The sequence below is a fragment of the Prionailurus viverrinus genome, chromosome D4 (genome assembly GCF_022837055.1).
Source record: "Prionailurus viverrinus isolate Anna chromosome D4, UM_Priviv_1.0, whole genome shotgun sequence".
NCBI lineage: Eukaryota > Metazoa > Chordata > Mammalia > Carnivora > Felidae > Prionailurus > Prionailurus viverrinus.
The window spans coordinates 11,007,530-11,035,204 of NC_062573.1; the positions used below are offsets into that span (position 1 = coordinate 11,007,530).

Consider the following 27,675-nt stretch of genomic DNA (forward strand, 5'->3'; position numbering starts at 1 on the left):
TTTTCAGGCTCTAGGGACATAGAACTGGCCAGACTCCTGCCTGTAACATCCCCTGAGCTGCTCCTATGTTTGAGGCGGGGGTCCCCTCAGCCTTTCAGGAGCCCGGCATGGGGATATTTGTTTCACTAGGTCAGTGGTACAGTAAACCCTTGAATACTGAGATTCTCTTTTGGCCAAACGTTCACAGTGAAAATCTGATCTGTAACAGAAGCCACATGGTTGGTGGCTCAGCTGAGGCTGGAGGACGCTGAGGTCCGGGTACCCAGGGAGAACCAGAGCTGCTGGCCTGGGATCGTATCATATGGCAAGGCCAGGGGTTAAAGAATCGCTGGATCATTAGGCTAAAGGTACTTTCGAGCTCAGCCCCCATCAACGTGGGGCAAGGGAGATGGGTGGTATTCCTCTGTACGACCTTGCAGAAGTTTCCTGTGCTGGGAAACCTATACCTGGAATTGCCTAGGTAATTTGAGGAGGCATATGTGAGGCTGGGCAGGGGCTAATCAGGCCTTCGATGCCCCTGTCCCTTCTCACTCCAAGCAGAACCATGTCGCCATGTTGAGGTTAGTTTGAATCTCAGTTGCACTACCTTGCATAATGGACCTCCTGGCTCTGTGCCTCAGTTTCCTTACCTGATGTAGGACAAAGATGCCTAGCATGCACATTTGTGCCAAGGTGAATGCCAGAGCACGTGCAAAGTGTTTGGTCCAGATTAAGAAGGATTTGGGGGCCTCCAGGCAAATATTGCAGAATAGGCATTCAGGTGCAGAAGGTCAAGCTGTTTATTCACTCCTCCTTAATTTATTCATTTACGTTAAATCTACCCTGGCTGAATGCTGTTGACAGCAGCAGCAGCTAACCTTAGTCTGTGAGCAGCTGCCATGCACCCTCCCCACAGCACTACATACACACATCTTAGTTAGCCTCACGATGACCCAATGAGCTGACACTGTGACACTGCCCTTGTTTAAGCAGTCACGAAGCCAAGGCTCTGAAAGGGAAAGTGACCTAGTCAAGGACATAGCCTCAAAGTAGTAGAATCTGGACTAAAACTGTCCCTCTGAGGCCAGCTCTTAGCCACTATGGCCAACGATGCTGGAGGGTTTTAGAGACAAAGCGTGTGTCTTCCTGCCTTCCAGGAGCTCCTGGTGTGGATTTAGATTTAGGAGCTGATCCAGGGCTGCAGGGGGTGACCTGGGAGGGTGGTTTAGATGCAGTGGAGGCAGGGACGGGCGGTAGTGGTTGTAGGTGGACAGTTGGTTAGGCCTTATCTTTCCCAGGGATCTGGGATCTGACCACAGGGTCGAAGTCTCATAAACGGGGTGGGTGGAAGGGGCTGTGGATGAAGGGCCCGCACTGGCAGGGGCCTGACCCTCAAAGCCAGTGAAATGCCCAGAGGTAAATAGAAGATAGGCAAAGAGATTTCCCCAAGGTCGTAATTGACAAAAGTGAAAAGCTTTACTGAAGAGGCAGCCTCAAGACGTGCCCATCGACTCCTGGATTTGAAGATCGTGTTTTCCTTTTCCCTTCTCAGAATCTGCTCTCTCTTTGTGCACCCTCTCCATTGTTCCCGATTTCTCCTCCCCTCCCTTTGGTCAGTGAGAACCACTATGCAGTCAAATAGCCAGTGGCTCTGCAATGAAGACCTGGGTTCAGATCCCTGCTTTACCACGTCCTGGCTCTTTGTACCCAGGTGGACCTAGGATCAAAAGCTGTGTGACTTCAAGCAGGTTCTTTAACCTTTCTGAACCACCTTTTCCTCATTTCATCTATAGAACAGACGCTATAATCCCGATCACATTAGATTGTGTTGAAGATCAAAGAACAAGAAGGAAAAGCAATAAGGAGAGGGCCTGCTATTATTTCATCAAGTGTTCTTTCTGCCTCCTCTCTCTTTTCACTGCCTGTTGCTCTTACCTCTTTCCTTCATTTTCCTCCTCCCCCACCTTCCTTTGTCTCCTCCCTCTCTTATCTGTAATGGAAAAACTGACAAGTAATACCCTGTCAAAAGAGTCTTCTAGACACAGAGCAATCACTGTTGTATGTTCTATGGAGGGAAAAAGGATCTATGTTTACTTGGGGGGGGGGTTGCAAATGTGATGAACCCATGCATATGCACCCATTTTATAAACATACATATGTGCATATATGTACGTACATACATACACACATACACATAAATACAATAGGGTTATTTGGTTTGTGTGCTTGTGCGTAAGTTCTGACGCCCAGAGAATGCTCCCTGAGCATTCCATAGTAGCTCAGCTGTACCTACATGCCTGGCCACTTCTTAGCCTGCGTTCCCACCCACTTTTCCCTTCCATGGAGGTGATGAATTCCAGCTTACTGAACCGAGGTCCTTGCAAAAAGAACACGATAACGTTCCCGTGCAGGCAGGAGACTAGCCTAATGCTTTTAGTGAATAGTATCCTTCTTGGCTTAACTGGGTATGCTTAACGGCAGTCATGCCCCGCCCCCCACCAATAATGTATTTAGCATTAACATCTGTCGTCTTTGTTAGATATTATACAAATAATTGTCAGAAATCATCCTTGCCTTCAGTGAGATCATAGTCAAGGAAGAGCAATCAACCACGTGGGTGTGGTTGGAAGGATGTAGGCTTTAGAGCTAAAACAAAAAAAATGAAACCAAACACAGCCAAAAATGAGGCTCAGCTTTTGCTCTACTGTTCACCATGAGTTTCCAAGTCTCTGGATTTCTCCCCTCTCTCTCCCAAACAGTGAGGATGATCCTTCCCAACCCCATGAATTACCCCCAGGGATTCGACACAGGGACCTGTAGCCCCCCAGACACAAAGCACAGTATGTAAGGAAGAAAAGCAGGGTAACTGAGGGAGCTACTCCATCCATTGCAGATGTTCCTGGCACACGGTGAATACAGTGGAGTGAATAGAATGCCCACTGTCCCCTCCAGTTCTTGGCAGGTGCCATCGGGGACACAGACATGCTTGTGAGTAACCCTGCTCTTAAGGAACTCACAGAACAGGGTATTTTGTGAGTCTTGTGAATCATGTAAGATATGTCTATAAACATCGTAACCTGTTCCAGGGCAAGGTTTGGTACGCAGACTCTGGAATATTTGCTAGTTGGATGTATTAAAGAAAAATAAGCTTCAGTTTGCCTTAATGCTCTGATTAAAGGAGACCTAGAAAGGTGTGGTTTTTTTTTTTCATTTATTCATTCAACAGATATTTATGAGGTGCCTATTTTGTCCCAGGCCCCCTATTGGGAATCACATATTAGAAAGAAGTACAGACCATGCAGAATTATGTTTGATTTAATAATGTTGTCTCATATTTGTAGCAGGTTGGAAGAAAGGGTACTATTGTCTCTTGATCCCTAAGTGGACTCATTCTAGAGATAAGGAAGCAAAGCTGAGAGAACGTGAGCAAATGTCCTGGGGTCACTCAGCTGATGGGAGGCAGAGTCGAGGTTCAGCTACTCACCTGTGTGAAGCCATAGCCTTGACTCTTCTCCGCGTTTAGTCATCTGCTTGCTCTGACATGACCATTATCTATCTCATTTGCTCCCCGTGGCAACCTGATGAAGAAGGAAAGGCAGGGATTCTTACTCATCCTCCTAGATGTGAAAAGCAAGGTTCAGAGAAGTCAAGCGGTTTGCCCAAGGTCACACAGCTTGTTGGCGAGAAAGCCAAGTTTGGAAGTGACATCTCTCTGGCTTTCAAGCAGCGGCTAGGGGTTCCTGCGGCTTTAGGAACCACGCCCAGGGATCTGCACTGAGTCTGGTGGACAGGGAGACCCCGCTGGCCCCGTAGCCCAAAGAGCACTGGCCCATTTTCTTGTCCTTCTGCTCTTCTGCTCCAGGGCGGCCTCATCGCACTGCTGCTCCTGCTGCTGGTGTTCACTGTGGCGCTGTATGCCCAGCGGCGCTGGCAGAAACGTCGCCGCATCCCCCAGAAGAGCGCCAGCACGGAAGCCACTCACGAGATTCACTACATCCCATCAGTGCTGCTGGGACCCCAGGCCCGGGAAAGCTTCCGCTCCTCTCGGCTACAGGCTCACAATTCTGTCATTGGAGTGCCCATCCGGGAGACCCCCATCCTAGATGACTATGACTATGAGGAGGAGGAGGACCTACCCCGCCGGGCCAACCACGTCTCCCGCGAGGATGAGTTTGGCAGCCAGGTGACACACACCCTGGACAGTCTGGGCCGGCCGGGAGAAGAGAAGGGGGACTTTGAGAAGAAAGGTGAGTCCTCCTTGTTGTATCCCACCTTCCAGGGGACGTTCTGGGGAGCTGGGAAGAGGCACAGGAGCTGGGCGGTTGGGGACACAGGTGGTGTCTTCAGGGCTGAGCCACTTTGGATTCATGGGCAGTCATCAGACTTTGTCTTCTCTAGTTCTTTAGCAGTGATGGGAGAAAGAAAGAAAAAAAAAAAAGAGTCCGTGTTCTTGGAATTGAGTTTTGAGGAGCATCAGAAGTTACCTAGTTCAATATTTCTCCATTGTCTCTTGATTACTTCCCTTGATGGCCTTCTCACTACTCTGGTGGGAAGTCTCCTCATTTTCACACACTACTATTAGAAAGTTTTTTCCTTACATTGAATTGAAATCTCTTTTCTCTGGGCTTTCACGTCCACAAAGAAAATGAATCTGATTTCCTTCTTTAAGGCAGCTCTTGGGAAATTTGACTGCAGAAAAAAAAGGAGCTCTGTACCTTCTGGAAATCAATCTGAATAATCCCAGTTTCTTCAGCCAGTCTCATATGACATAGTTTCAGACGTTTCAGCATCCTGGTCACTGTCCTCTAGGTGGAGAGTCTGACTTTTCGTGTCCTAGAATGTAGCACCAGAACTAACAGACCTCTTCCTCAAGGTGGGAATACTCCTGTGCCAAGCCAAATGGGACTGTCACCTCCCTCTTGCCAGCTGGTATGCTTCTGTTGATGAGATCACATTTGTTTTCCTCCACTATTGCTGGGTCATACTGAGATTTTTTGGTGACTGAAACCTCTCACCCTTTTTGATATATGCTGTTGCAAAGACACATTTCCCAGAAGTTGGAAGACAATTGATTATTTAGACATGAGCGTAGAATGTGTTCTATCTGTCTTTAGTGTCTATGGCACCAGTTTGTTTATAGATGGGATTTGGCTCTTTTCCTATAAATGCTGCAAGCGAACCATTCTGCTCTTTCCTCCTCATTGTCTCTGTGATGCTGTTAAAGGCTCGGCCTGGAGACCCCCGTTCTGACACCGACCCACTGCTTTTGTGAGTTGAGGGGAGCCCTCGCTGCTTGGGCCAGCGCCGGATCTCTGAGCTCCACATCCTTCTTCTCTCCTTCCAGGGTCCTTCCTCTTGGACCCGTCTTCTGTTGTGCTCAGTAGACTGATAAGGACATTAAGGGTGTCTTGCAAGGAGACATTTTGTCAAGCCTAGAACCCTGCAGAGAGGGGAGAGTGAGACAATAGGGGAGAACACAGGGTTTGGTGTCACCTGGACCTGGGTTCAAATCCTGCCTCCTTTATTTACTGGGTGACTTTGGAAAAATAGGAATTCAGCCCTCCGAATCTCAGTTTCCTCATGGAAGGGTTCCGGAAGGATTCAATATAAAAATAAAACGTGTGCAAAATACCTACCCCAGGGCCTGGCACGTGGTAGAGGTTGAATCCCCGAGAGCTGTGTTTGTAGACCTCAGGCCCCTGCTCTTAGCCAGGCTTCCAGAGTGTCCTTAACCCAGGCCCAGTATTCATCCCCAGTCTCCTTATATGTTCTAGCCTGGGGTATTTCCCTTGTCCTCCATGGTCACTCCTGTCTCTGAACTGTTCGTTTACTGGCATTCCCTTCCCCCTGCCTCCAGGAAGTAGAGATGAACTAATTAAATTAAACCCCACTCCTCAGTTCACTGGTGAAATGGCCTTGGACAAAACTCTTCGCCACCTGGAAGGCCATGCCTTCGCCTCACCTGTTTTTGTCTGATCCACGTTATTTTTTAAAATAATTAATTTTTTTAATGTTTATTTTTGAGAGAACCAGCAAGTGTGAGCGGGGAAGGGGTAGAGAGAGGGGGAAACACAGAATCCAAAGCAGGCTCCAGGCTCTGAGCTGTCAGCACAGAGCCCGACGCGGGGCTTGAACTCACAAACCACGAGATCATGACCTGAGCCGAAGTGGGACGCTCGACCGACGGAGCCACCCAGGAGCCCAAACAATTGATTTTTTTAATGTTTATTTTTGAGAGAGAGGGAGAGAGAGTGAGTGTGAGTGGGGGAGGGGCAGAGAGAGTGGGAGACACAGAATCTGAAGCAGGCTCCAGGCTCCAAGCTGTCAGCACAGAGCCCGACGCGGGGCTCCGACCCACGCACCGTGAGATCATGACCTGAGCCGAAGTCGGACGCTTAACCGACTGAGCCAACCAGGTGCCCCTTGTTTTAAACAATTAAAAGAATTTTTTTTTTCAAACACCGCCTAGGCTTTAAAACAAAGTACAGTTTGAAATACCACACAGCCCCTTCATCACTGTATCCAGCCACCCTTCCATCCATTAAGGGTGGGCGAGGAAGAAATCTAGGCAAGATGGAAGTGAAGGGCACACTTTTCCTGACTGCACCCAGGTTGCTGGTCGCCCTGCCTGTCAGGAGGGGGCTCCTCGGGGCTGTTCTTGCAACACTGTGGTCCCTGAGCACCTGCTCCTCCTTGTCTGGACAGGAGAGGGATGGCTCCCCTGGCAGGTTGTAGAAGATCTAACAGCAGCTCAGACAGGTGAGCTCTCTTTGCCTCAGGCGGCCCTTGGGAGAGAACTGTGAGGCGCTGTCTTTCATGAAGTGACCGGGGAGCAGCCACGGGCTTTGTCCAGAGTGGACAACTATTCAGAGGCTGGGCAACCCAGACAAAAGTAATCCCATAGCCCTTTTGAAATCATACTGCCAAAGGCTGATCCCAGCTGCATGTTTGCTGCTTAGCATTTGCCTATAAATTCAAACTCCTTCACTATTCTCAAGCGCTGTTAGCCTGCTTTTCAGCTTGGACTTGTAGAGAATAGAGAGGACACTCTGGAGAGCAGAGGGAGGAAGTTTCATTACCAAGGGGCCGCTGCTTGGGTTTCCAGACCCCAAAAGCGGTGTCCTGAGCAGGTCTGACATTCAGCTGGTACACGCCCGTGTGGCCACACCCTTTGTTACATATTGAACTTCTGTGACAGTTGGTAAGTAGCTCCCTGTTCTGAGCACCCCCCCCCCTCGCCCTTCTGCTTCCTGGCCATGCCAGGCCCCCTCCAAGAATCCTCCTGAAGCTCCCACCATCCAGGAACAGGGGTGGCTTTAGGGTACCTCCCCGGTGTGATGGCGGGTGCCCTGTCTTGTTAGTTGGTGCCTCTGCCTTAGAAATGCTCAGGAATTTTGCATATCATTGCTGATACACCTTAGCACATTGCTGCGGATTTAATCACGTCAGTATGTGAATGCTTAGCACTGTGTTTGGTACATAACAGAAACTTGATAGATTTCAATTCCAGTTCTCCTTATCCATCCTGAAATTTATGTTTCCCTTCCCTGAATATTATGCATGAAAGCTCAAGGAAATTAAGGTAACAGATTTATCACCTTATCAAGGGATAGGGTAGGGGATGGCTGAATGGGTATTGGGTTTTCTTAATTTGGTTTTATTATTGCGGAAAAAGAATGCATACTGTTTCTAATGGAAGGAAGGGAAGGAAGGAGAGAGAAGGAAATAGAAACAGAGACCTTTACTTAGCTATATAACCTCTGTTTTGAGAACTTTCCTTGAATTATGCCATTTTCACCAGTAACCCTGTGAGTTGTGTACTAATGTTGCTCCCATCCTACAGAGCAGGAGATTAAGGCGAAGAGGGGCTGAGTAACCCGTCCAACGTCACACAGCAGGAATGACTGAGCCAGGTTAAAATTCCAGCACTAGAACTGTCTCGAGAGGGGCAGAGCAGGGGTATGGATACACCTTCCACGCTGAGTTTCATGGTCTTGAAAGGCTCTAAGCTGTTGCAATCCCAGGGACGGCTAAAGCATAGCAACCATGAACTTGCTTCGTCCACAAATCAGGGAACAAAAATATATAATTAACATCTGTTCTTGGAGGCAGGAAGCTGCTACAGAGTAAATCTGGACTTCTGGATTGGCTTCTAGCAGGGACTTTGCAACAGAGAGATCCTATTTTTTAGTGTTTTGAGAGGCTCCCAAGGGTACAGGGGACTTGTATTTGTTGTCAATAGAGCACTCTAGGGTGACAGAGAACTGGAAAGCTGTTTATTAACTTACCCTCCTAATGCCCCCAGGCAAATGCCATGTAAATGTCATTGTTGTGTAGTGCTTTCTAAAATTTCAGAGCTCTTTGTACTCAGCACCTCATTCAAATGCCTTGATGTTCAAACCCTCAGCTTCACTCCTGCCCACATCTTAACTTCCCTTTCCTACCCTCAGCCATTCTTTACACAGCGGCGGCTCTGTTATGATCCTTCTGGTCACAGCGTTTCATGCTGAAAGTTTTTCCTGAGCTCTCACTGCTATTGACCTCAGCTTCCATACTCCAGCCAATGGCCTCCTCTCTGCTCTTCAGTTTTCCTGAGCTTCTTGCACCACAGGTCCTTTGCATTGCCATGATTATGTTTGCCTGGGAGAATCCCAGTCTTTCCTTCCCCAGTCTATCATGGCTGACTCCTTCTCGCCGTTCTGGCGTTGGCTTAGTCTCACCTCATCAGACAAAGCTCTTTTCTCTATGTGAGCTCTCTTCTTTTGCCTTCTATCAACTCCCCTTTTTGTTTCTATAATAGTAATATTTAAATTATTTGGGTGTTTTAATTAATTGCTTTAATTTTCCCACTGGATTCAGGGTTCCATGAAGTTGTGTACCAGATATGTTTGGGTTATTCTGTGCCTCATGAAGTATCTGGCATATAATACGTGTTGCATCAGGTAGATGGAGGAATGGGTAAATGAGTGGATGGAGAGATGGCTATCTTAGTGTGTTTCCACAGGCTGGTAACTTGCGTGGGCTCCTTACTAATCTTTTTCTGACCTGGACCAGCCTTGTTTGGTGATTTTAAATCAAGGATTTGTTGACTCTTCCCACCCCTTTCATAAGGAAGAAATTACTCTTATCAAAATTTGGAGATCGTCTCAGTTATGCAAGCTAAAAGTAGCAGAGCCAGAATTTGAACCCAGCAAACCCCAGTAGGCTCTGAACACTATACCACACGCATTAATCCTGTTCATTTATTTGAGCAGGAGAGGTAAGACATGGGCTTAGCTGCTAGCAAGCCAAGTCCCTTGTAGCTGTGTTTATCAAAAATATTGAACACCAGCCACAGTGAGAAATAGATTTTGCACTGCGGCCCCACATGTATGGGTAGAAGTGTGTGTGTGTGTGTGTGTGTTTGTGTGTGTGTGTGTATCTCTAAAATAAGTTTTGCAAAAGCATACTTATCTTTATTACGTGTGGCATGCTCTGATATTTTCTGTTCTTTTTATGTCATCTTTTTAATGCTGGTATGGACCACTGAATTGGTTTCACAGTTGACGAGTGGGTCTTGACCTGAAGTTCAAAGATCTCCTAAACCTTAGAGAGGGTATATTATATCAGGATCCCCAGGGGCACCGGTCCCTGGTTGCTGGATCTCTGATCGCTTCCTGCAGGTGCTTTTTGCCTGGAGATCTGCAGGAGGAGGATAATTCAAGGTACTCCAGGTGAGGTTTGGGTAGAGGAACTGGGGATGGTACATGAGAGGGTCCTGGCCCACGTGAGGACTTTATGTCTGTTGTCCCTGTGGCCAACCCATTGGTGTCTTTACCCAACATGATGGCCCGGGGTCCCATCATCTTTATACTCTCTCTTGAAACTATGTGGCCATTCCTTCCAAAGGCTGCTCTGTATGTTCTGTATATTCTTTCCTTAGGGGACACTCTCTCTTCCATCCATCCCCCAGCTCCCAGAAATTTCTCCTGCTGTGTTCACTCCCTGAGAAAAACCACCCATCCTTTAAGCCACAGCTCAACACCTTCCTCTTCCCAGGTTCTTGGAGGCTCAGAGGGAGGTTGTCCAAGAGCATGAGGAAACTCACTCCCTAACAACAGCTCCCATTTGGCAGGGCTTTGAGGGTGCTGCCAGGCTCCCTGGGGCACAGAGGAAAGCGGGATGGGCAGAATGGCTTTCACCAGAGCTGAACTGCTTTTAACTGGTTCATACATTGTGGTTCCACATAAGATTATTTTTTTTTAACGTTTTATTTATTTTTGAGACAGAGAGAGACAGAGAATGAACAGGGGAGGGGCAGAGAGAGAGGGAGACACAGAATCAGAAGCAGGCTCCAGGCTCTGAGCCATCAGCCCAGAGCCCGATGCGGGGCTCGAACTCACGGACCGCGAGATCGTGACCTGAGCTGAAGTCGGACGCTTAACTGACTGAGCCACCCAGGCGCCCCAAGATTATTTTTGAAAGATAGTTTCTTTAGTGTAAAAAGAAAATGTTGGATATGACTTTCTTACACCAATCTGCCCTGGCTTCGTGTTACCGACTGGCTCTCCCCTCTCCTTGTTGAAAGTTCCTTTTGGAGTCTGAGTTGCAAAATGCCCCAGAGGCTGTTTGGTGCACTTTCTGTCTTCTTTACACTTATATCACCTGACCTAGAGGGAAAGGGGGCTGACGCTTTAATCCCTGCATCTTTTTTGGGGAGGGTGGATATACTTCCTTCACTACTCAGTCGTTCCTTCATTTACTCATTTGATTTTATTTTTTTAAGCAAGTTTTTTAAGTTTCTTTTTATTTATTTTGAGAGAGAGATAGAGAGCAAGCGGGGAGGGGCAGAGAGAGAGGGAGACAGAACCCCAAGCAGACTTTGTGCTATCAGCTCAGAGCCCAAGGTGGGGCTCGAAGTCACAAACCATGAGATCATTACCTGAGCCGAAATCAAGAGTCGGATGCTTAACCAACTGAGCTACCCAGGTGCCCCTCATTCTCTTATTTAACAGGTGTTTACTGAACACCTACTATGTGCAAGACCTTGCATTTAATGCAGAAGAGACAAAGCACGATGGGAAATCATTCTCTTCTAGAAGCTCACAGTTTAGAGGGGTTTAAAACAGTAATAGCCACTTTATTTTATATAGTCCTTTAACATTTATAGAATGGCTTCATAAACATTATATGATACTCTGTGTGTTACTGAACCCTTTGAGAGACCAAAAACCTTACAGAGCTCAGAGGAATTGAATCACTGTGCCCCCATGACAAAGAGTAAGTTTGGGATGAAGCTCTCCTTAAACCCACATCTCTTGAGTTCAAGTTCACGGCTCTCTCTGTCTGGCCACACCGTATTTATCTCTGTAGCATCTTGACTATTGTTTGGCAAAACAACTTGTTACATCCAGACTGCCCTCCCCTCTTCATCTTAGGCGTAAGAATGTCTCCTCTTTGGGTGTATTCAAGCCTGGGTAGCTCTTGGTTCAGAATACTGTGGCACGATTGGAGATGAGACACAGTAATTCTTTCTAATTCTCAGATTGTAAAATTTGAACTCAGTTTGTTTCCATTCTATTTTCTTATTTGGACTTCTTAGAAAACAAAGTGGGGCAAGATCTGTATTTGAAAAAAAAAAAAAAGGTTCCTTAGAACTGGGCAGCCTGGCAAGTATTCAGAATTGAAAAGTTTTCTTTTTTTTTTTTTAATGTTTATTTATTTATTTGAGAGAGAGAGACAGACAGACAGATAGACAGACAGACAGAGTGCAAGCCGGAGAGGGGCAGAGAGAGAGAGAAAGAAAGGCACAGAATCTGAAGAGGCTCCAGGCTCTGAGCTGTCAGCACAGAGCCCGATGCGGGGCTCAAACTCACAAACCATGAGATCACGACCTGAGTCAAAGTCAGACGCTTAACTGACTGAGCCACCTTCAGGGGCCCCTTCTTTTCCTTTTCTTTTAACCCCAGCTGGCCACTTGTAGGATGGTAGAACTTTCGTGTTCTCGCCAATTAATGTTACCACGCAGTGGAGTGCATAAGACTGTGGAAGACGGGACTCTGACTCTGCACCAAAGCTTTTTCTGCTTTGATGTGTCAGTCCCCCCGTCGTGGACATTGGCCCTGGTGCCGGAGTGCACAGGCTGGGCAAAGCAGGAGGGAGCCGCTCCTCCAGCAGACTGGAGCTCGGCATCCCCAGACAGCCGTCCTCTGAGCTGTCTCCACGCTCTCTAAAATAAGATATAGACAGAGATTTGTCATGGAATCACAAACAGGAATGTCACCAAAGCTGTCACCAGAGCCCCTTAAAATGTCACTTCCCAGCATTAATTGCCACGATAGCAAAACAAACGGGCGTTCTCTGAACATTTGCTCTTCCCCTCCTCCCTCATGATTCTTTCCCTATCTCCCTGTCTCCCCTTTTCTCCCTTCTCCCGCAGAGTCCCCCTCCCCCTTGTCTCCAGGGACACTCTGGGCATTCTGACTTGATTAGACTGTGCCCTGGAGAGGCAGCCCCACCGCACACTGACAGATGTGGGTGAAGGAGGTTTGATAAATGTCAGGGGCTGAAGAGACTGCTCCCTGATTGATCAGAGCTGGAGCAATTTCCCAGCAGTCAGGGGACTCCGTATCTCCCATACAGGCCTCCATTGTAATAGCTGGACATCACCCAGCGGGGGCCTGACTGTCACCAAGAGTCCAGGCAGCTGAGGCTCTCTCTCCTCCAGGATCCTAGCCTGCCTCTGCCTCCTGTATGCTCATCCGCCCCTGGGATGCAATAAATTACCACCCTGATCCACACTTATGGTCAGTTTTTTTTAATATTTCCTACTTAGCAAAGTTTTTAGGCTCATTGTAGAAAACTTTTGAAAAAGCCTAAATTAGACGTTTTTCATAATGCCTCAACAACTGTTGGCAGGGTTTTCCTTTTGTTTCTCTTCTCCTCTTTTGCATATTGAAAGTTGAAAATCTATTATTTTATCTCTTACATTTTTCTGAAATATTATGCCAGAGCATTTCAAACTGCTCATCATTTCATCTTCTGACTGTCTCATAGTTTATTTATTGGTGAACATTTTAGTCGCTTCCTTTTTATTTTATGTTCATTAGCAATAGACATTTGGGGCTTAATATTATTTTTCACTATTCTGTATTATTTTCTCAGGGTATATTCCCAGGAGTGGAATTACTGGGTTAAATAATTTGACTGTTATAAAGTTGTTGATGCATGTTTCGCTCAACACCCCCGTGTCAGAAAGTCCCAGTAAACATTTGTTAAATAAGGAAACATTTGTACATCTATTTTTTTATTTATGAATTCAACAAGCTTAAATTGGGTCTCTACTGTGTTAGGCACAGTTTAGGGCACGACAGATAAAGCAGTGAATAAAATATATATAATTCTGTTTCCATTAAGTTTACGTACTTTTTTTGGGAGAGACAGACAGTGTGAGCAGGGAAGGGGCAGAGAGAGAGAGGGAGAGAGACAATCCCAAGCAGTCTCCCCATTGCCAGCACAGAGCCCAATGTGGGGCTTGAACTCATGAAATCGCGGGCTCATGACCTGAGCTGAAACCAAGAGTTGGACCCTCAACTGACTGTGCCACTCAGGTGCCCCTAAGTTTATTTTCAAGTATGGAAAGACCGTAAATAAGTGAACAAGAAAAAATATATTTATGTAAAAATATATAATTAAATAGAAAATATAAATATGTATGAATATACATTGTATAAGCATAAATATATAAAATGCATATGTATAATTATATATAATATCAAATCATGATCCTTGCAACAAGGGAAAATTAAAACAAGGAAAGGAATTAGGATCCTCAGGGAAGGCCTCACTCATCTGAGGACCAATCTGTAGTAGATGAAGAACCCAGTTGGATATTTGAGGAAGGAACGTTTCAGGCAACATGAATGGCAAGTGCAAAGGCCCGGTGGCATCAGTGTGCTGGGAATATTCAAGGAATAGGAAGAAGCAGTATGGGGAAGAGAGCAGTAGAATAAATTGGGTCACAGAGGTGCTAAAGAAAAGGTCATGTAAGGCCTGGTAGGTAAGGGTGTTGGCTTTTGCTGTGAGTGAGATGGGGAGCCATTGGAAAATGGGGAGTTAGTTTCCTGCAAAGGTGTTAAGCAATTGGGAGTCAGGATGAAAAGGAGGGGTTTAGATGGAGTTGACATTCAGAAGGAAGGATGCTGGGGAGACCAGAGAATAGAGGTTGTGCTCTGGCATCTCTGGGGTAGAATTCAGTCTCCAGATGTATTTCTTTTGTTCTGTTTGCATACAGAGTATGTTTTACATTTTTTCAGTTAAGTTGCCCATCTTCATAAGGCAGGACATTTTGCGTCACATTCACATTTCTGCCCATGCGTCAGGCACCGTTGAGTTGCAGACTTGATCACTGGAGACTCTGGGAACGCCAGGCCTTCTGGCACACGGCGGAGGCTGAGTGGTAGTGCCTCATCCGGGAGGGCTGTTCTCCCTCTCCAGCTCTGGCACCGCCTGACCCACTTCCTTAACAGCAGCGATCCCCACTTTGGTGGCATGTCCGGATGCCATTCTTCACCCTCTCCAACTCCTTGAGTTTTGTGCTTCCAGCCAGACAGAGGCTCGCAGCGGAACAGACACCAAGAGACCTTTGAGAAGTCAGACAGCAGAGTAGGAAGTGGCTAAGAAGCCCGGCTCTCAAAGCAGACCCGTCATGCCTGCAGTTCACAAGGTGTGAGAACTGGAGAAAGTCACTCACACCTCAGGGACTTGGTGTGCTCGCCTCTGAAATGGGATGGCCTTCTGCAGGAGGCCTTCTGCTTGTGGCTATGAGACCAGGTCACAATTGTCAAACACTTAGTGGAGGAGTTTGATTCTAAACAGATGCCATTATTGCTTCTGTGTGAAATGCTCACTGCATTCAGCACAGGGAGGCTCAGAGAGCGGAAGGGGCTTATCTAAGGTTGCACAGCCGGTTCTGTGGAGTGTGTACGTGGGGGAGGGGTGGTGGTGGCCCTACCAGAGGCCATCTAATTTCCAGCCAGTGTCACCTTAGTGTGACTGCCACACGTTCTGAAGGGATGATTTTTTCTTTCAAATCCTGGATGTGGACCTGGGTCCTGACACATTCTGGGAGATGACTGTCTATGTGTGAGAGGAACGAAGGAATGAATCCCTGGCTGCAAGGGGCTGTTTTCTCCCCCAGGGAGAGTCAGGTGGACAGCACAATGCTGAGTTGGCTGTGCCAATGCCAGTTGTTCTTTGCCTTTCCAGCTTTTCCTTCAGCCATTGCTCAGCAAGGGGGGTCTCCTGTCTGAGGGGGTTCAGATGTCTGGCAGGCAGGACCTTCCTCCCCACCATCTCCGGGGTGGGACAGGAGAGACGCAGGATTATGAAAGCAGGGGAGTCTTGAGGCCCCTCTCCGAGGCTCCAGGCTCCTGGAGAAAGGATATCCATGGGTGTGCAGGCAGATGCATTGCTGCCCCCTGAGCACAGAGAGGCCACTGACCTGCATGGATGGATAATCCCCACCCAGTACCTGGCTCCTTAAAATGTGGCTGCCCTGGGGCGCCTGGGTGGCTCAGTCGGTTAAGCGGCCAACTTCGGCTCAGGTCCTGATCTTACGGTCCCTGAGTTCGAGCCCCGCGTCGGGCTCTGTGCTGACAGCTCAGAGCCTGGAGCCTGTTTCAGATTCTGTGTCTCCCTCTCTCTGACCCTCCCCCGTTCATGCTTTGTCTCTCTCTGTCTCAAAAATAAATAAACGTTAAAAAAAAAATTAAAAAAAAATGTGGCTGCCCTTATGCCGGCAGCCCACGGGCTCACTGCTCCTTGGCATTTCCAAGGTGGACATTTACTGCCTGCTCTCTCTTCTCTGCGTTTTAAATCTATGGTACTTGAAACATGTTGTTTCCTCTTTTCTTTGCCTGGGTCCTCATCTGTGGAATGAATACTGAAGACAAAAGTATCTTTGTAACTTGGCCAGGAGCCATTCTGTTTTGGGTGGTCAACATCCCCAGCAGGATAAGAGTCTGGTTTCTAAAATGTTCTCAGACACTAAGTCTTCCAGGCATCCAGCAATGACATGAGAACGGGGAGTGAGACTGGTGTGCCTGGGTGGCTCAGTCAGTTACGTGTCTGACTTCGGGTCAGGTCGTGATTTCAAGGTTTGTGAGTTCGAGCCCCGCGTCAGGCTCTGTGCTGACAGCTCAGAGCCTGGAACCTGCTTTGGATCCTGTGTCTCCCTCTTTTTTCTGCCCCTCCCCTGCTCATGCTCTGTCTCTCTCTCTCTCTCTCTCTCTCTGTCTCTCTGTCTCTTTCTCTCTCTCTCTCTATCAAAATAAATAAATAAATAAATGAATAAATAAGTAAATAAATAAATACATAAATAAATAAAACATTAAAAAAAAAAGAATGGTAAGCAAGTAATCTTCCTCCCTTGGCTCCACGGTTCCATACTTGAGTAGAGATCAGCCGTCAGCTACATGGAGCAGACTGCCCCCCACTGTCCCTCTTCATCACATACTTTCCCAGCCTCCCTCCTTCACTTCCTGGCACCCAGACAGTATTAACAGACACAGGCTGGCTTTGGAAACTGCATCCTGTGGAAAAGGTGATGGTCTCCCCTAACGAGGGGCTCTGGGTCAGAATCTAACCTTTATCTGCTCACTGGTTTTGCGATTTTGGACTAGTCGTTTCTCTGGGCCAGTGGTTCTCGACCCGAGGTGATTTTGTCGCTGTCACCTCCTTACTGGGGACATTTGATAATGTCGGGAGACCTTGTTGTTCGTCATGGACTGGGGAAAGGGTAGAGGATGCTGCCGGTATCTGGTGGGTAGAGGCCAGGGATGCCGGTAAATGCCCTGCTATGCACAAGACACAGGATGGCTCCTCACGGTAAAAGGATTACCCAGCTTAGAACGTCAGTAGGGCCGAGATTGAGAAGCCCTGTTCTAAGCCCTGGGTGTCACGTTGGTAGAATGGAGGTTCTAATTTTCACAAGAATGTGGGAGAGCCAAATAATTATGCAAGCGAATGCTTCTTGTCAACTAGCACATTGCACAAACATTGGATGGGAATGCTGTTGTTGCATTGTAACTTTTTTTTTTTTTTTAATTTTTGGCCTGTTTTGTTTTCCAGTATTTCTTGGTTATTGGGAGATTATCTTTACAATTTTTGTAGCCTGTCTTTGGTATTTTTATTTTTTAGTTTTATTATTTAAAAAAAATCTTTAAAAACTGAGTTGAATCATCAGCTTTTTTTTTAAGTTTTTTTATTTATTTTTGACACAGAGAGAGACAGAGCATGAATGGGGGAGCGGCAGAGAGAGAGGGAGACACAGAATCGGAAGCAGGCTCCAGGCTCTGAGCCATCAGCCCAGAGCCCGATGCGGGGCTCGAACTCATGGACCGCGAGATCGTGACCTGAGCTGAAGTCGGACGCTTAACCGACTGAGCCATCCAGGTGCCCCTAAAAAAAATCTTTAATGTTTATTTATTTTTGAGAGAGAGGGAGGCAGAGAGAGATGACGGCGCCACAGAATGCAAAGCAGGCTCCAGGCTCCGTGCTGTCAGCAGAGAGTCTGACGTGGGGCTCGAACCCACAGACTCTGAGATCATGACCTGAGCCGAAGCTGGCCGCTTAACTGACTCAGCCACCCAGATGCCCCAATTTTTTATTTTTTTTAATTGAAAGCTAGCTGACACACACAAAGTGACATTACTTTCAGGTCTGCAACGTAGTGATGTGACAAGTCTCTATGTTATGCTGCGCTCACCACAAGTGTAGCCACCATCTGTCACCATACAGCACTCTTACAATACCATTGACCATGTCCCCTGTACTCCACTGCATTATTTTTTTATTCACTATATAGAAGGATTTGTTCTTGAGAGAGCTACCTCAGGGCCTTTGCATTCCTGCCCCTGAACAGTGTTTTCTCCTGGTTTCTGCATGACTTGTTCTCTCAGTCCCTCCCGGTCTTTTTCATAGGTCATGTCATCATTGAGGTCGTCCCTGACCACCCCGTATGAAATAGCACAGTACAGACAATCACATGTACATAACCCACACTCTAGTCTCCTTTCCCTTCTTCTCTTTTTCTTCTAGCCTTTGTCACCATTTGACCCAGTATACATATCTGTGTATCTACTTGTCTGTCTCCCCCAGGTATTTTGTCTGTTTTGTTCAGTGCTATGTGCTTGTTATTTAGATCACTGCCTGGCACAGAGCAGACAACAAGTAAATAACTTCTGGAATGAATGGGTAAATAGAATGAGTGAATGAATCAATGAATGACTGACACTGAGTGCTTTTATTAAGTTTGTTCAGGTTTCAAAGAAGAGACTGTTTGGGTTAGCTGATGAGGATTTATTTTTAGTTGCAATGGGAATAATATTAGCTAGCTTGTATGGGCCAGCATCCATGATCAGCACTCCATAAATATTTACACATTTAATCCTCAAAAAAAAAATGTTGGTATGGTCAGTACCTCTCATTGCCCTTTTTTTTCAGATGAGGCAACCAGAGCTGGGAGAACACAGGTAACTTTCCCAAGATCATGTACCTGCTTTGCGTTAAAGCTGGGATTTGTACCTTGCTCTTTGTGTCCTTTGAATGCTTGCTTTTCACTGATGTGAAAAGCATCACATTTGGAGAACCCAGGGGCCAGGGATGACGAGAAGACAGTCACGGGATTCAAGGAGAAAGCGCCACTGTTAGGCTGTAACAGGAATTAGCACACTGTTTCTGCCTCAAGTGTCTCTGCTAAGCTCGTGAATCTGTGTGAGTGTCTCTGGACCTTTCTTTATCTCCTAATCTGTGTATGCCCATGGCTTCTGCTGCCTCATAGCTTCTGTTCCTGGCTCCACTCTGTTCCTTATGAGATATGCTCATCTGACTCTGACAGTCTTCTTGGATCTCCTGTGCAAACACCCTGTGAGAGAATTTCCCATCTCCAGTATTTAAAGTCTTAATGGGCAGGTCCTCACACAGGCCACACCACCATCCACAGGCTAATGTGGGGCTGTCTCTGCTTAGACATGGATCTCTGGTCCCATCAGCTTCACCAGGACAGGGGAGTCTCAGCGTACCCTCTGGGCTCTTATGCACCTGCAGCTGCCTTTCACTGAAGCAGGCATCTGTGAGTATGGCAGGCCCTCAAAGCATCATATCGCTTCCAGAACAGCGGGGAGCCCATCTGCTCAGAGCAGGACTGATGTGTCTTGCTTCAAAAGGACCTGGTTTGTGAATAGCTCAGCTTAGCAAAGAGATAAATCAAGGAATGACAGATTATTTTCCTAAACGGTTCTTTATTTTACAAAAGCATTCTCCCCAGGATCTCCTTCAATAGCTAGCACCCCACCAGTGCATGTAAAAGAGGGTGGGACTTCGCCAACTTTTGACTTATCAAAATATTTAAGGATACACTAACCATAAGTCAAAGCAAAAGTAATGGGAGGGCTTTCTGGGGGAAGTGGCCAGCCAGCGGACGATGGGTTTGGAATGGGGCATTCATGGGTATAAACCACCTTGATCGTGGGCAAGCTGACTGACTTAAGTCTCAGCTTCCTCATGTGTGAAACTGGTTTACTAATAATTTGGGACTTCTAGAGTCGTTTTGAGAATGAAACGCCATAATAGGTGGATAGCCTGGTGCCTAGCTATCTCTCCTACATATTATTTATGGTCTTGAGAAAGTCACATTCTTTTCCTAAGCCTCAGTCTCCCCATCCGACTCATGAGCAGCTTGGACCCTTTTAAGTCTACACGCCTACATCTTTCAGTTTCTGCCCCTGTCACTGGAGTCCAGTGGAGACTGAGCCAGAACTGAGTGCCATTTGTCCAGCTAGCATGGCTAATGGTGTGTGTGTGTGTGTGTGTGTGTGTGTGTGTGTGTGTGTAGTGCAGGGAAGTTACTAGAAAAACCAGCATCTCTGTAAGAGAAAGAAAGGAAGACTTTCTCTCAGGCAACCTCTCATCTACTCATACCTCCTTGTACAGAAATGGTGCAGAAAGGAAAAAGGGCGCTAGTAACTAGGTTTCTAACTGGGCTAATACGTGGCAGAGGTCAGTCTCAAGCCTCTTTGTATAGCCTCCTGGCTCCTGGACTGTTTGGTAAGTGTCCCAAGGAGGTTGGCAGAGAGAGACATCACTTCCTCGTCATTTCCCTAGTGAATGAAGCCTTGGGAGACCAGATGCATCCACTTCATTATAATTATGTTAAGTGCCGCCTGATTGGCGCTGTTCATCACCCCGGGAGAGCAGCCTCGCCCAGTGTGGACAGACAGGCAGCCTGCTTTGGCTCAGCATAGCTTTGTCCCATCCAGCTGTGTCTTTGGCAATGACTCCTATGGTTCTCCCTTTTTCCCCCTCTTTTTTTGAAGAGAAAGCATGGGGAGACAGAGGGGAGGGCACCGAAGGGGGAATGAGGGAGCCTGGGTTCTGCCTTCAGCATGCCATATAGCCCAAGTTGAATCCTCTTCCTCCCTGGGCCTCCCTCCACGTAACTATGTGTAGCGTGGTCAGGTGCACCATGAGATCTCCGCTCCCTTATCCGGCTCTGAACTTGTCGGGATCTCAGGAGAAATGTGATGGTGGTGTTCTAATAGGGGAGGGTGCTCCTGGGTGGTAGGTTGGTTTCATTCTGGAGTCTGAGTGTTTGACCCTGGGGAGCCTGGAGGAGAAAGCAATTTCTGTACTCTGAGAAATATTCCTACACCAGGAATCTTTCTTCACATTGAAAGAAAATGAGGTTTGCCTCGTCCTATCAAAGAACGGGCCAGAGGGTGGTTAGAGAGTATTTTTATCTGAAGGGCCACATTTTGTGATTTCAGCTGTCTGTGCATGGGTTTGGGGAGGGGTGTGTGGGTTTCCAAAAGAAAGAGTGGGGATGACAAATTAGGAAAGAGTTCGTGAGAGAGAGAGAGAGAGAGAGAGAGCGCCTTCAACAAGGGTGTTTCAGGCTGAGAAAGATCCAAGAGGGAAGATAAAGGGGTGGAAATGAGATCACTCTGTAGGTGGTTAGGCATGTGGGCTCCAGAGCCAGGCCGTCCTGGCGAACCGCTGGTATTTCCTAATACGAGCCATGCATAACCTTGGACACGTGAGTAAACGCCCCAGCCTCCCACTGCCGTCATCTCTAAAACAGGGAAGATCAGACCAAGCATCCCCACGTTGCTGGACTAAATGAGTTGAACGTGTCACAGGACATGCTTTTGCAAAGAAAAGGCTCAGTGAGTGTCAGCTATGACAGCGTGTTGAGGATCTTCTGCAAACAGATCAGGCACTTTGCGTGCTATTTTTTTTTTTTTTTTAATCCCCGCAGCCACCCCACAGTTGACTCATCCATTCATGACCAGAGCAGAGGCTGATTGAGCCTTGCCCTCCGACACGCCGCCTGCCAGCGGAAGACGGTCTCGAGATCCGTTCTGACTTACCCGAGTCCGAACTGAACGCCGGGCTGGTGGGAAGGGAATGCACTAAGAGCTCTAAGGGAGAAGAGGGGAGCCCAGTTGGCCTCCGTTTGACTGTCTAGCATGACCTTTCTCAGGAGGGAGGATTTTAGCCGAAGTCAGAGGGATCCATAGTGTTTAGCCAGATGAAGAGCTGAAGAGCAGAGGAAGTGACCTTTGTAAAGAAAAAGTGTGGCCCAGAGGCCAGTGTGACTAGAGCACAGAGAGGGGGCTGGGCCAGAGGGGACTGGGCCAGAGTGGGAGTGTTCTGTTACACAGAGTTGGGGAAACCAACACACAGGAAGTGGGGGTGGCTTTCCAGAGGCTGTATGTGTGGGATGGAGGGGTTGGGGGTCTGCTTGAGATGAAAGCTTCCCTTCCATCCCCACTGGGGACAGGGCCAGGAAAGCAGATTCTGGTTTGCTGTTGGAGGGAGCAGAGAGCATCTGTGTGTGAGCTGAGGGATGGTATTGATGGACAGCGGTGACTTCGAAGGTGGCGGGGCAGGCTTCACGTGCCCTGCCGAGTTTGGACCTCATCCATTTTAATTCCCTTAGGGTTATGGGGTAGAACTGGATTAATTTCAAACTAACCCTATCTATGCTCCAGGGTTTAATATCTCCTGTGCCCCCTGGGTCATTCTTGGCATCAGATGCTCTGCTCAGATCAGTGGTATAAAGTGTTTTTGGTTTTTCATAGTTCTGTGTTTGTACGTGTGTGGGTGTGTGTGCGCGCGCGCGTGCATGCGCGTGTGGGTGTATGTGTGGTTTTCTTCCCCGAAGCATGCTGAGTTCACTGAAGGAAATGCACGAGACTTGGGTGAAACCTTATTTATTTTTTTCGAAGGCATGCAGTACAAAGTCATTTCTCTCCCTGCATTAATATGCATGAGGCTGGCCTGTTCTCTACTCCTCAGGAAGCATAGGCAGGGAGTAGGGGGGAGCCCCATTTGACTGGTATCATGGCCCTGCCCATGGCTACTGGCACCCCATTAATCAGGGGGGAACAGTAGCCTCGTGAACTGTGAAATTGGCAGCCCCCTGACAGCTCTGGGGCCCATTCGAGCAGGGACTCTATTTCACAGCTGGAAGGTGGCTGTGTAGAGTGGGGAAGGAGGGCGCTGGGCTTAGCGGGCCAGAGCGGCCATGCCCCCCCTCTCAGTCTGCACAGACCCCAAACTAGTCGTGCTGAGAGGGCATGCCTCTTGATTAAGGAGAGACATGGTGGGGGGGGGGGGGGAAGAGAGAAAGAGAGAGAGAGAAAAGGAGGGAGGGAGGAAGGGAGGGAGAACGAGAACACTGTCAAGATAAGGAACACAGTGGCTCATAATGGCAGTCATAACCAATACCTAGTGAGTACCCACTGTCTGTTGAGTTCCAGAACATTATGCTATGTACTTTCTATGCAGTTCTGTATTTAATCCTTGTGATTATCTTATGTGTTATCATCATGAGCCCGTTTTACAGACCAGGAAAACTGGGAGTGAGAGAGGTTAACTATTTCAAGCTGTGAGATGTAACAGAGCTAGGATTAGGACCTGAGTCTCTGTGTCTGTCTGGCTCCAGAGTCTCTGTTTTGTGGCCACTGTGCTATCCTACTGTCTAGCAGGCTTTGAAAGCAAATAAATCAAGACCGAAAAGCCCATTCATTCAGTGGCCACCTACAGAGTTCACATTGTGTGCAGAGACTTGAGTCTCAGTGTTAAGTGCTGGGGTTCTGGGGGGATTCACATTTTGACAAATTCATGATGTGTGGGAGAGATTTGGATAAACAGGTGATCATAGCAGCAGGACACATTTGAGAGCGTGGCCAGCGTGCAGTCTGGGGTCTGACAGTTCTCAGCTCTGTGACCAGAGGCAGGTCATCCAAGCTCTCTGGGCCTCAGTTTCCCCATCTCTGAAACAGGTATGTGAGCATGCCCAGACTGAAAATCACTGTGAAGATTCAATGAGCTCTCCCAGGTAAAGTGTTTCAACGGTGGCCTGTGCGTAGTGAGGCATCCATAAATTTTTGCTGGGAAGGTGTCAGAATGTGAATATGGACATATATTCAAGGGACACATGGAAAAAAGCATTTAAATGTGCTGAGGATGACGGGGAAGGCTTCCCTCAGAAGGTGCTATGTGAGCTGGAACCTGAAGATAAGAAGTTCATCAATTAATCCAAGGGGTAGGGAAAGGGATGTGCATAGGTTTGCAAGAAAGAATAAAGAATGCTGCATTCTGGGAACTGCAAGATGTCTAGAGTGACTGGAATAAGAGAACGTGCACAGGAGGAGAGACTGGGACACATGATGGGGACCAGATCCTGGGGACTTGGACTTTACCTGGAAGACTCTGGGCAGCCATTTTCAAGTAGGGAGTACCATGCCCAGATATTTTTCTTCCTAGAAGGATTATTAAGGTGACAGCACAGGCTGGATTAGAATAAGGGCAGGGTGATCAATAGAAGACCGCCACCATGACCCGAATGACAGATGAGGAGCTAGCATGCTCCAGTAGATGCCACAGTGTCTGGGAGCGATCCTCTCTGCCTTTCATGCAGAGCTCTTCTACCGACATGCCCTTCAGTTTGACTTAGGTGCCCTATGCTGGACCTTAGTTCCCCTGTTTGTTAAATGAGACCAGAGGGAACATCCAATCCTGTGTCCTTAGGAGGAAGGGTAAAGAGGAAGAAAATGTCCCACAGGAAGTCGATGATAAAATAAAGGGAGGGAATGCGATGGGTCCCTAAACGCTGATTTTCACAAGATCTAGAAATGACAGGTTTACAGTGAGGCAGGAAGGGAAAGCTGGGGCTAGGCCCTGCCACCACCATGCCCAGCAACCTGGAACACAGCGGGCAGGTGGGGGCTCCCTGTGTCCTTGTGTTGCACCTTGATTTATTGAGGGAATGTGCAAGCAGGGAGAGAGGGCAAGGGAGAAGTGCAAGAAGGGAGGGCAACTAAGAGGAAGATAAGACGATTCCTTTTAGAAGCATGGAGAACATCCCAGGTGTTTTTGCTGTCATTACAAACAATGGGGTCTCGTATTAGGATGGCATGTCATATACTGTGTAGTCCATTTTACCTCTTGGAGACGGTGTTCCATCATGCGGGAGCTAGAAATACTTATATGCTGGCTCACTTCTCTCCAGATGATGTTATGTGTAAAATATCAGATATTCACACACACACGCATCTGCATACATGCATGTGCACATGTATACATATATACAGCTGTCTCCAAGAGAGTTGGAATTTGAGATCTTTTCATGCACTCTCTGTCCCCAGCATTTAGAATATTCCCTGGAAGATAGGAAGTCCTCAGTCCATACTGGTAGAATAAATAGAAGAAATGAGCTAATGGTATCCACTTGTCTACCATGTTTATAAGAGAATAAAGGAAGAAGGAGAAGGAAATACAGGGCCCTGAGAGGGCCAGAAGCAGCTCAGTCATCAGCCCCCCACAGAGCCAGCCCTCCCTGTGGGTGGCGGGCCCAGGAGCACCCCGGCTGCAGTGGCGTGTGTCTAATAACTTAATTAGGGCTGGTGCCGCTGGGTGGAGCCCAGCTGGGCCCAGCCCTCTCCTGCTTGCAGATGCTGTTCTGCTGTCGCTTGCTGCTTTGATTCTCCTGCCTGCTCTTTCTCTGGGTTCTTATTAATTAGATCTTAGTGTGCAAGAGGTCTGGTGCCAGGCTGGGCAGGCCCCTGAGGACCCCACTCATGTCTTGCCAGAGGGGACCAGAGCCCCTTGCCTTTTGGTTCCATGCCTTCCAGGGCATAAGTGTTATCGCTTCTCTTCCTGCCCCTGAGCAGTTAGCAAGGGGCATTGGAGATATCGTGGCCCCTTTTTTGTTTATGATGTATGTTGGTACTGGACATGCATCTTTTCATGACCGTAAGTGCTGGGGGTGAAGCCAGTCTACACCATGATTCTACCAAGGTTGGGTACACGGCTGTGTCTAAATCAGTATCCGGGAACCATAAGCATAAAACCCAACTAACACATTTCCCTTCCTCCTTTCTTTCTGTTCACTGATGCTCAGTGAGAGCACCTGCTATGCACAAGGCATATTGCAGATGGTGGGGACAGAGCAGTGATTGAAGTGGACAAGTCCTTGTCCTCACGGAGCTTACATTCTAATGGGGCAGTGGAGGGAAAGAGAGTAATCACAGGACCCCATTCATAAAAACCTTCATGCAGGGCAGTGATAAGTGGATAAAGGGTGGGGTAGCACACAGAAGAATTGAGGCCCTGCTTTTGCAGAGGAGATGGCCAGTCAGAAGGCACAACTCCACCAAGTTGAGAGGAGTTCCAATGAGGGACACAGTAGGGTGAGCAGAGTGAGACAAGGGGAGAAGTGTAGGCAGCAAGAACCTAATGTAACCTAATGTGGGGCCAGTGACTGCACAGTGCTGGGATTTTCTGGGTCTGATTTGCAGCCATTGGAGGCTGTGGAGTGAAGGAGAGCCAAGTTCAAATTTATGTTGCTAAAGGGAGTATAGAGAACATAGAGAACAAGCATGGAAGCAGGGAGAACATAGGCGATTTTGCATATAACAATAACAACAATCAATACCGTAAACACAACTGGTACTTAACTGTGTGCTCTCTGTTCATCACATTCACAGTCCTTCCACATTAAGGATACCCAGTGGTGAGAATTGATATCCATGGTTCAGTGTCTGAGAACATACAACCTGTTTTATTCCTTTCTAGAGTAGCACTTTTTTTTTAATGGAGGGTTGGTGTTTGAGTTTTTTCCCCTAAGATTATTTGCAAAACTGGGGTTATCTCCTATTTCTTGGCAAAAAGACCCATAGCTTGGTCACTCGGTCAGAAAGTTCCAGATGGAAGTAAGAGTAGTGAGTACTGGTTCAGCTGTTCCAAAGATGTGCTTGCTGGAAAAGTCAGACATTCAGTCAGCTGCATGCCTGGACCACTTTACTCTGAGATCATCACACTACTTTCATGGAACTGGCTTTGCTGTAATGATGTTAATACAGGATAATGGAGAGCCAGAATCAGTTCCGCGCCAGGTTTTCTACTTCATAGCTGTAGGATTGAAGTAAGCGATTTACCTCCTTTTCCCTCAATTTCCGTGTCTATGAATGGTGATACTAAAATAAAGCTAGTTGTCGGTATTCAATAAGTTATAAAGCATAAGCTGTTTAGAACAGTTCCTTGGGCTATGCAGTTACTGTTTGTGTCATTAACCTTGCTGCAGTCTTCTCCGATTTCTGAGGGGGGCCAGCTGAGGATGTTGCTTCGTACCTCACACAGGGCGCAAAATAGCAACATCGACCCCGGAATCGGAACCAAGACGGCTGTGTTCTCTGGCCAGATGGTTATTTTAATTTTGTGGACGTATGAATCTGATAGCCAGTCCCTCCTCTTTGTGCTTGCTGTCTGCTGGGATGCTTGGCGTCTATTGTGAAGCTGAAGCTCTAGGAAATGTACCGGATTTTATGTGCTCATCCGAGTACCACTTTTTCCCTTGGCTTTGTCTTCATTTCCTCACGTCAGTTGTTGTTTCTCTTGAATTGCATCCTTTTTTTTTTCTAATTTTTAATGTTTATTTAAGTATTTTTATTTTTTGAGAGAGAGAGAGAAAGAGTGTGAACTGGGGAGGGGCAGAGAGAGAGGGAGACACAGAATCCGAAGCGGGCTCCAGGCTCTGAGCTATCAGCACAGAGCCTGATGCAGGGCTTGAACTCACGAACCACGAGATCATGACCTGAGCTGAAGTGGGTCGCTCAACCGACTGAGCCACCCAGGTGCCCCAAATGGCATCTGTTTTTTAAAAAGTCCTCCTAAAATGTATTTGTATTTTAAATTACGAGCTACTTTAACCGTACGGTAGAGTGAATTAATATGATATAAATATTCTTAGCACCAAATTGGGACAACAATGTATGTATTTTGTGGTATCTGTACGATATTTTTTAGAAATAAAATGTTAAATTACACAGCTGAATCATTCCCACTGATTCCATTCCTCACGACCCTAACATTCGTGTTACCCTCCCATTTGAGTGTTTATGTGTCTGCTTCATGTATAGTTGTCATGATCATATCTGGGACTTCATGTATAGTTGCCATGATCATGTCTGGGACTTTTATTCATGCCTTTCAATTTTATATTTTATCACACACCCACCAGCAATATATAAAAGCTACCACTTTCCCAAATTCTCAATAAGACTTATTATCAGATGATTTACATTTTGCCCATCTGTAGCATATAAAATTATAACTTCAAAGCTAATTTAATTTGCATGTCAGAGATTACTA

At 47.2% G+C, this 27,675-nt stretch overlaps 1 protein-coding gene across 3 annotated transcripts in view; it reads left to right on the forward strand.

Moving 5' to 3' along the window:
• ASTN2 (astrotactin 2) overlaps window positions 1-27,675 on the forward strand; it is an 876,392-nt gene that overhangs the window by 198,234 nt on the left and 650,483 nt on the right. For all 3 annotated transcript variants that reach the window (XM_047831063.1, XM_047831064.1, XM_047831066.1), the window contains exon 3: window positions 3,842-4,226. In XM_047831063.1, coding sequence (XP_047687019.1) covers window positions 3,842-4,226 — 385 coding nt within the window. The remainder of the gene's footprint in view (window positions 1-3,841; window positions 4,227-27,675) is intronic.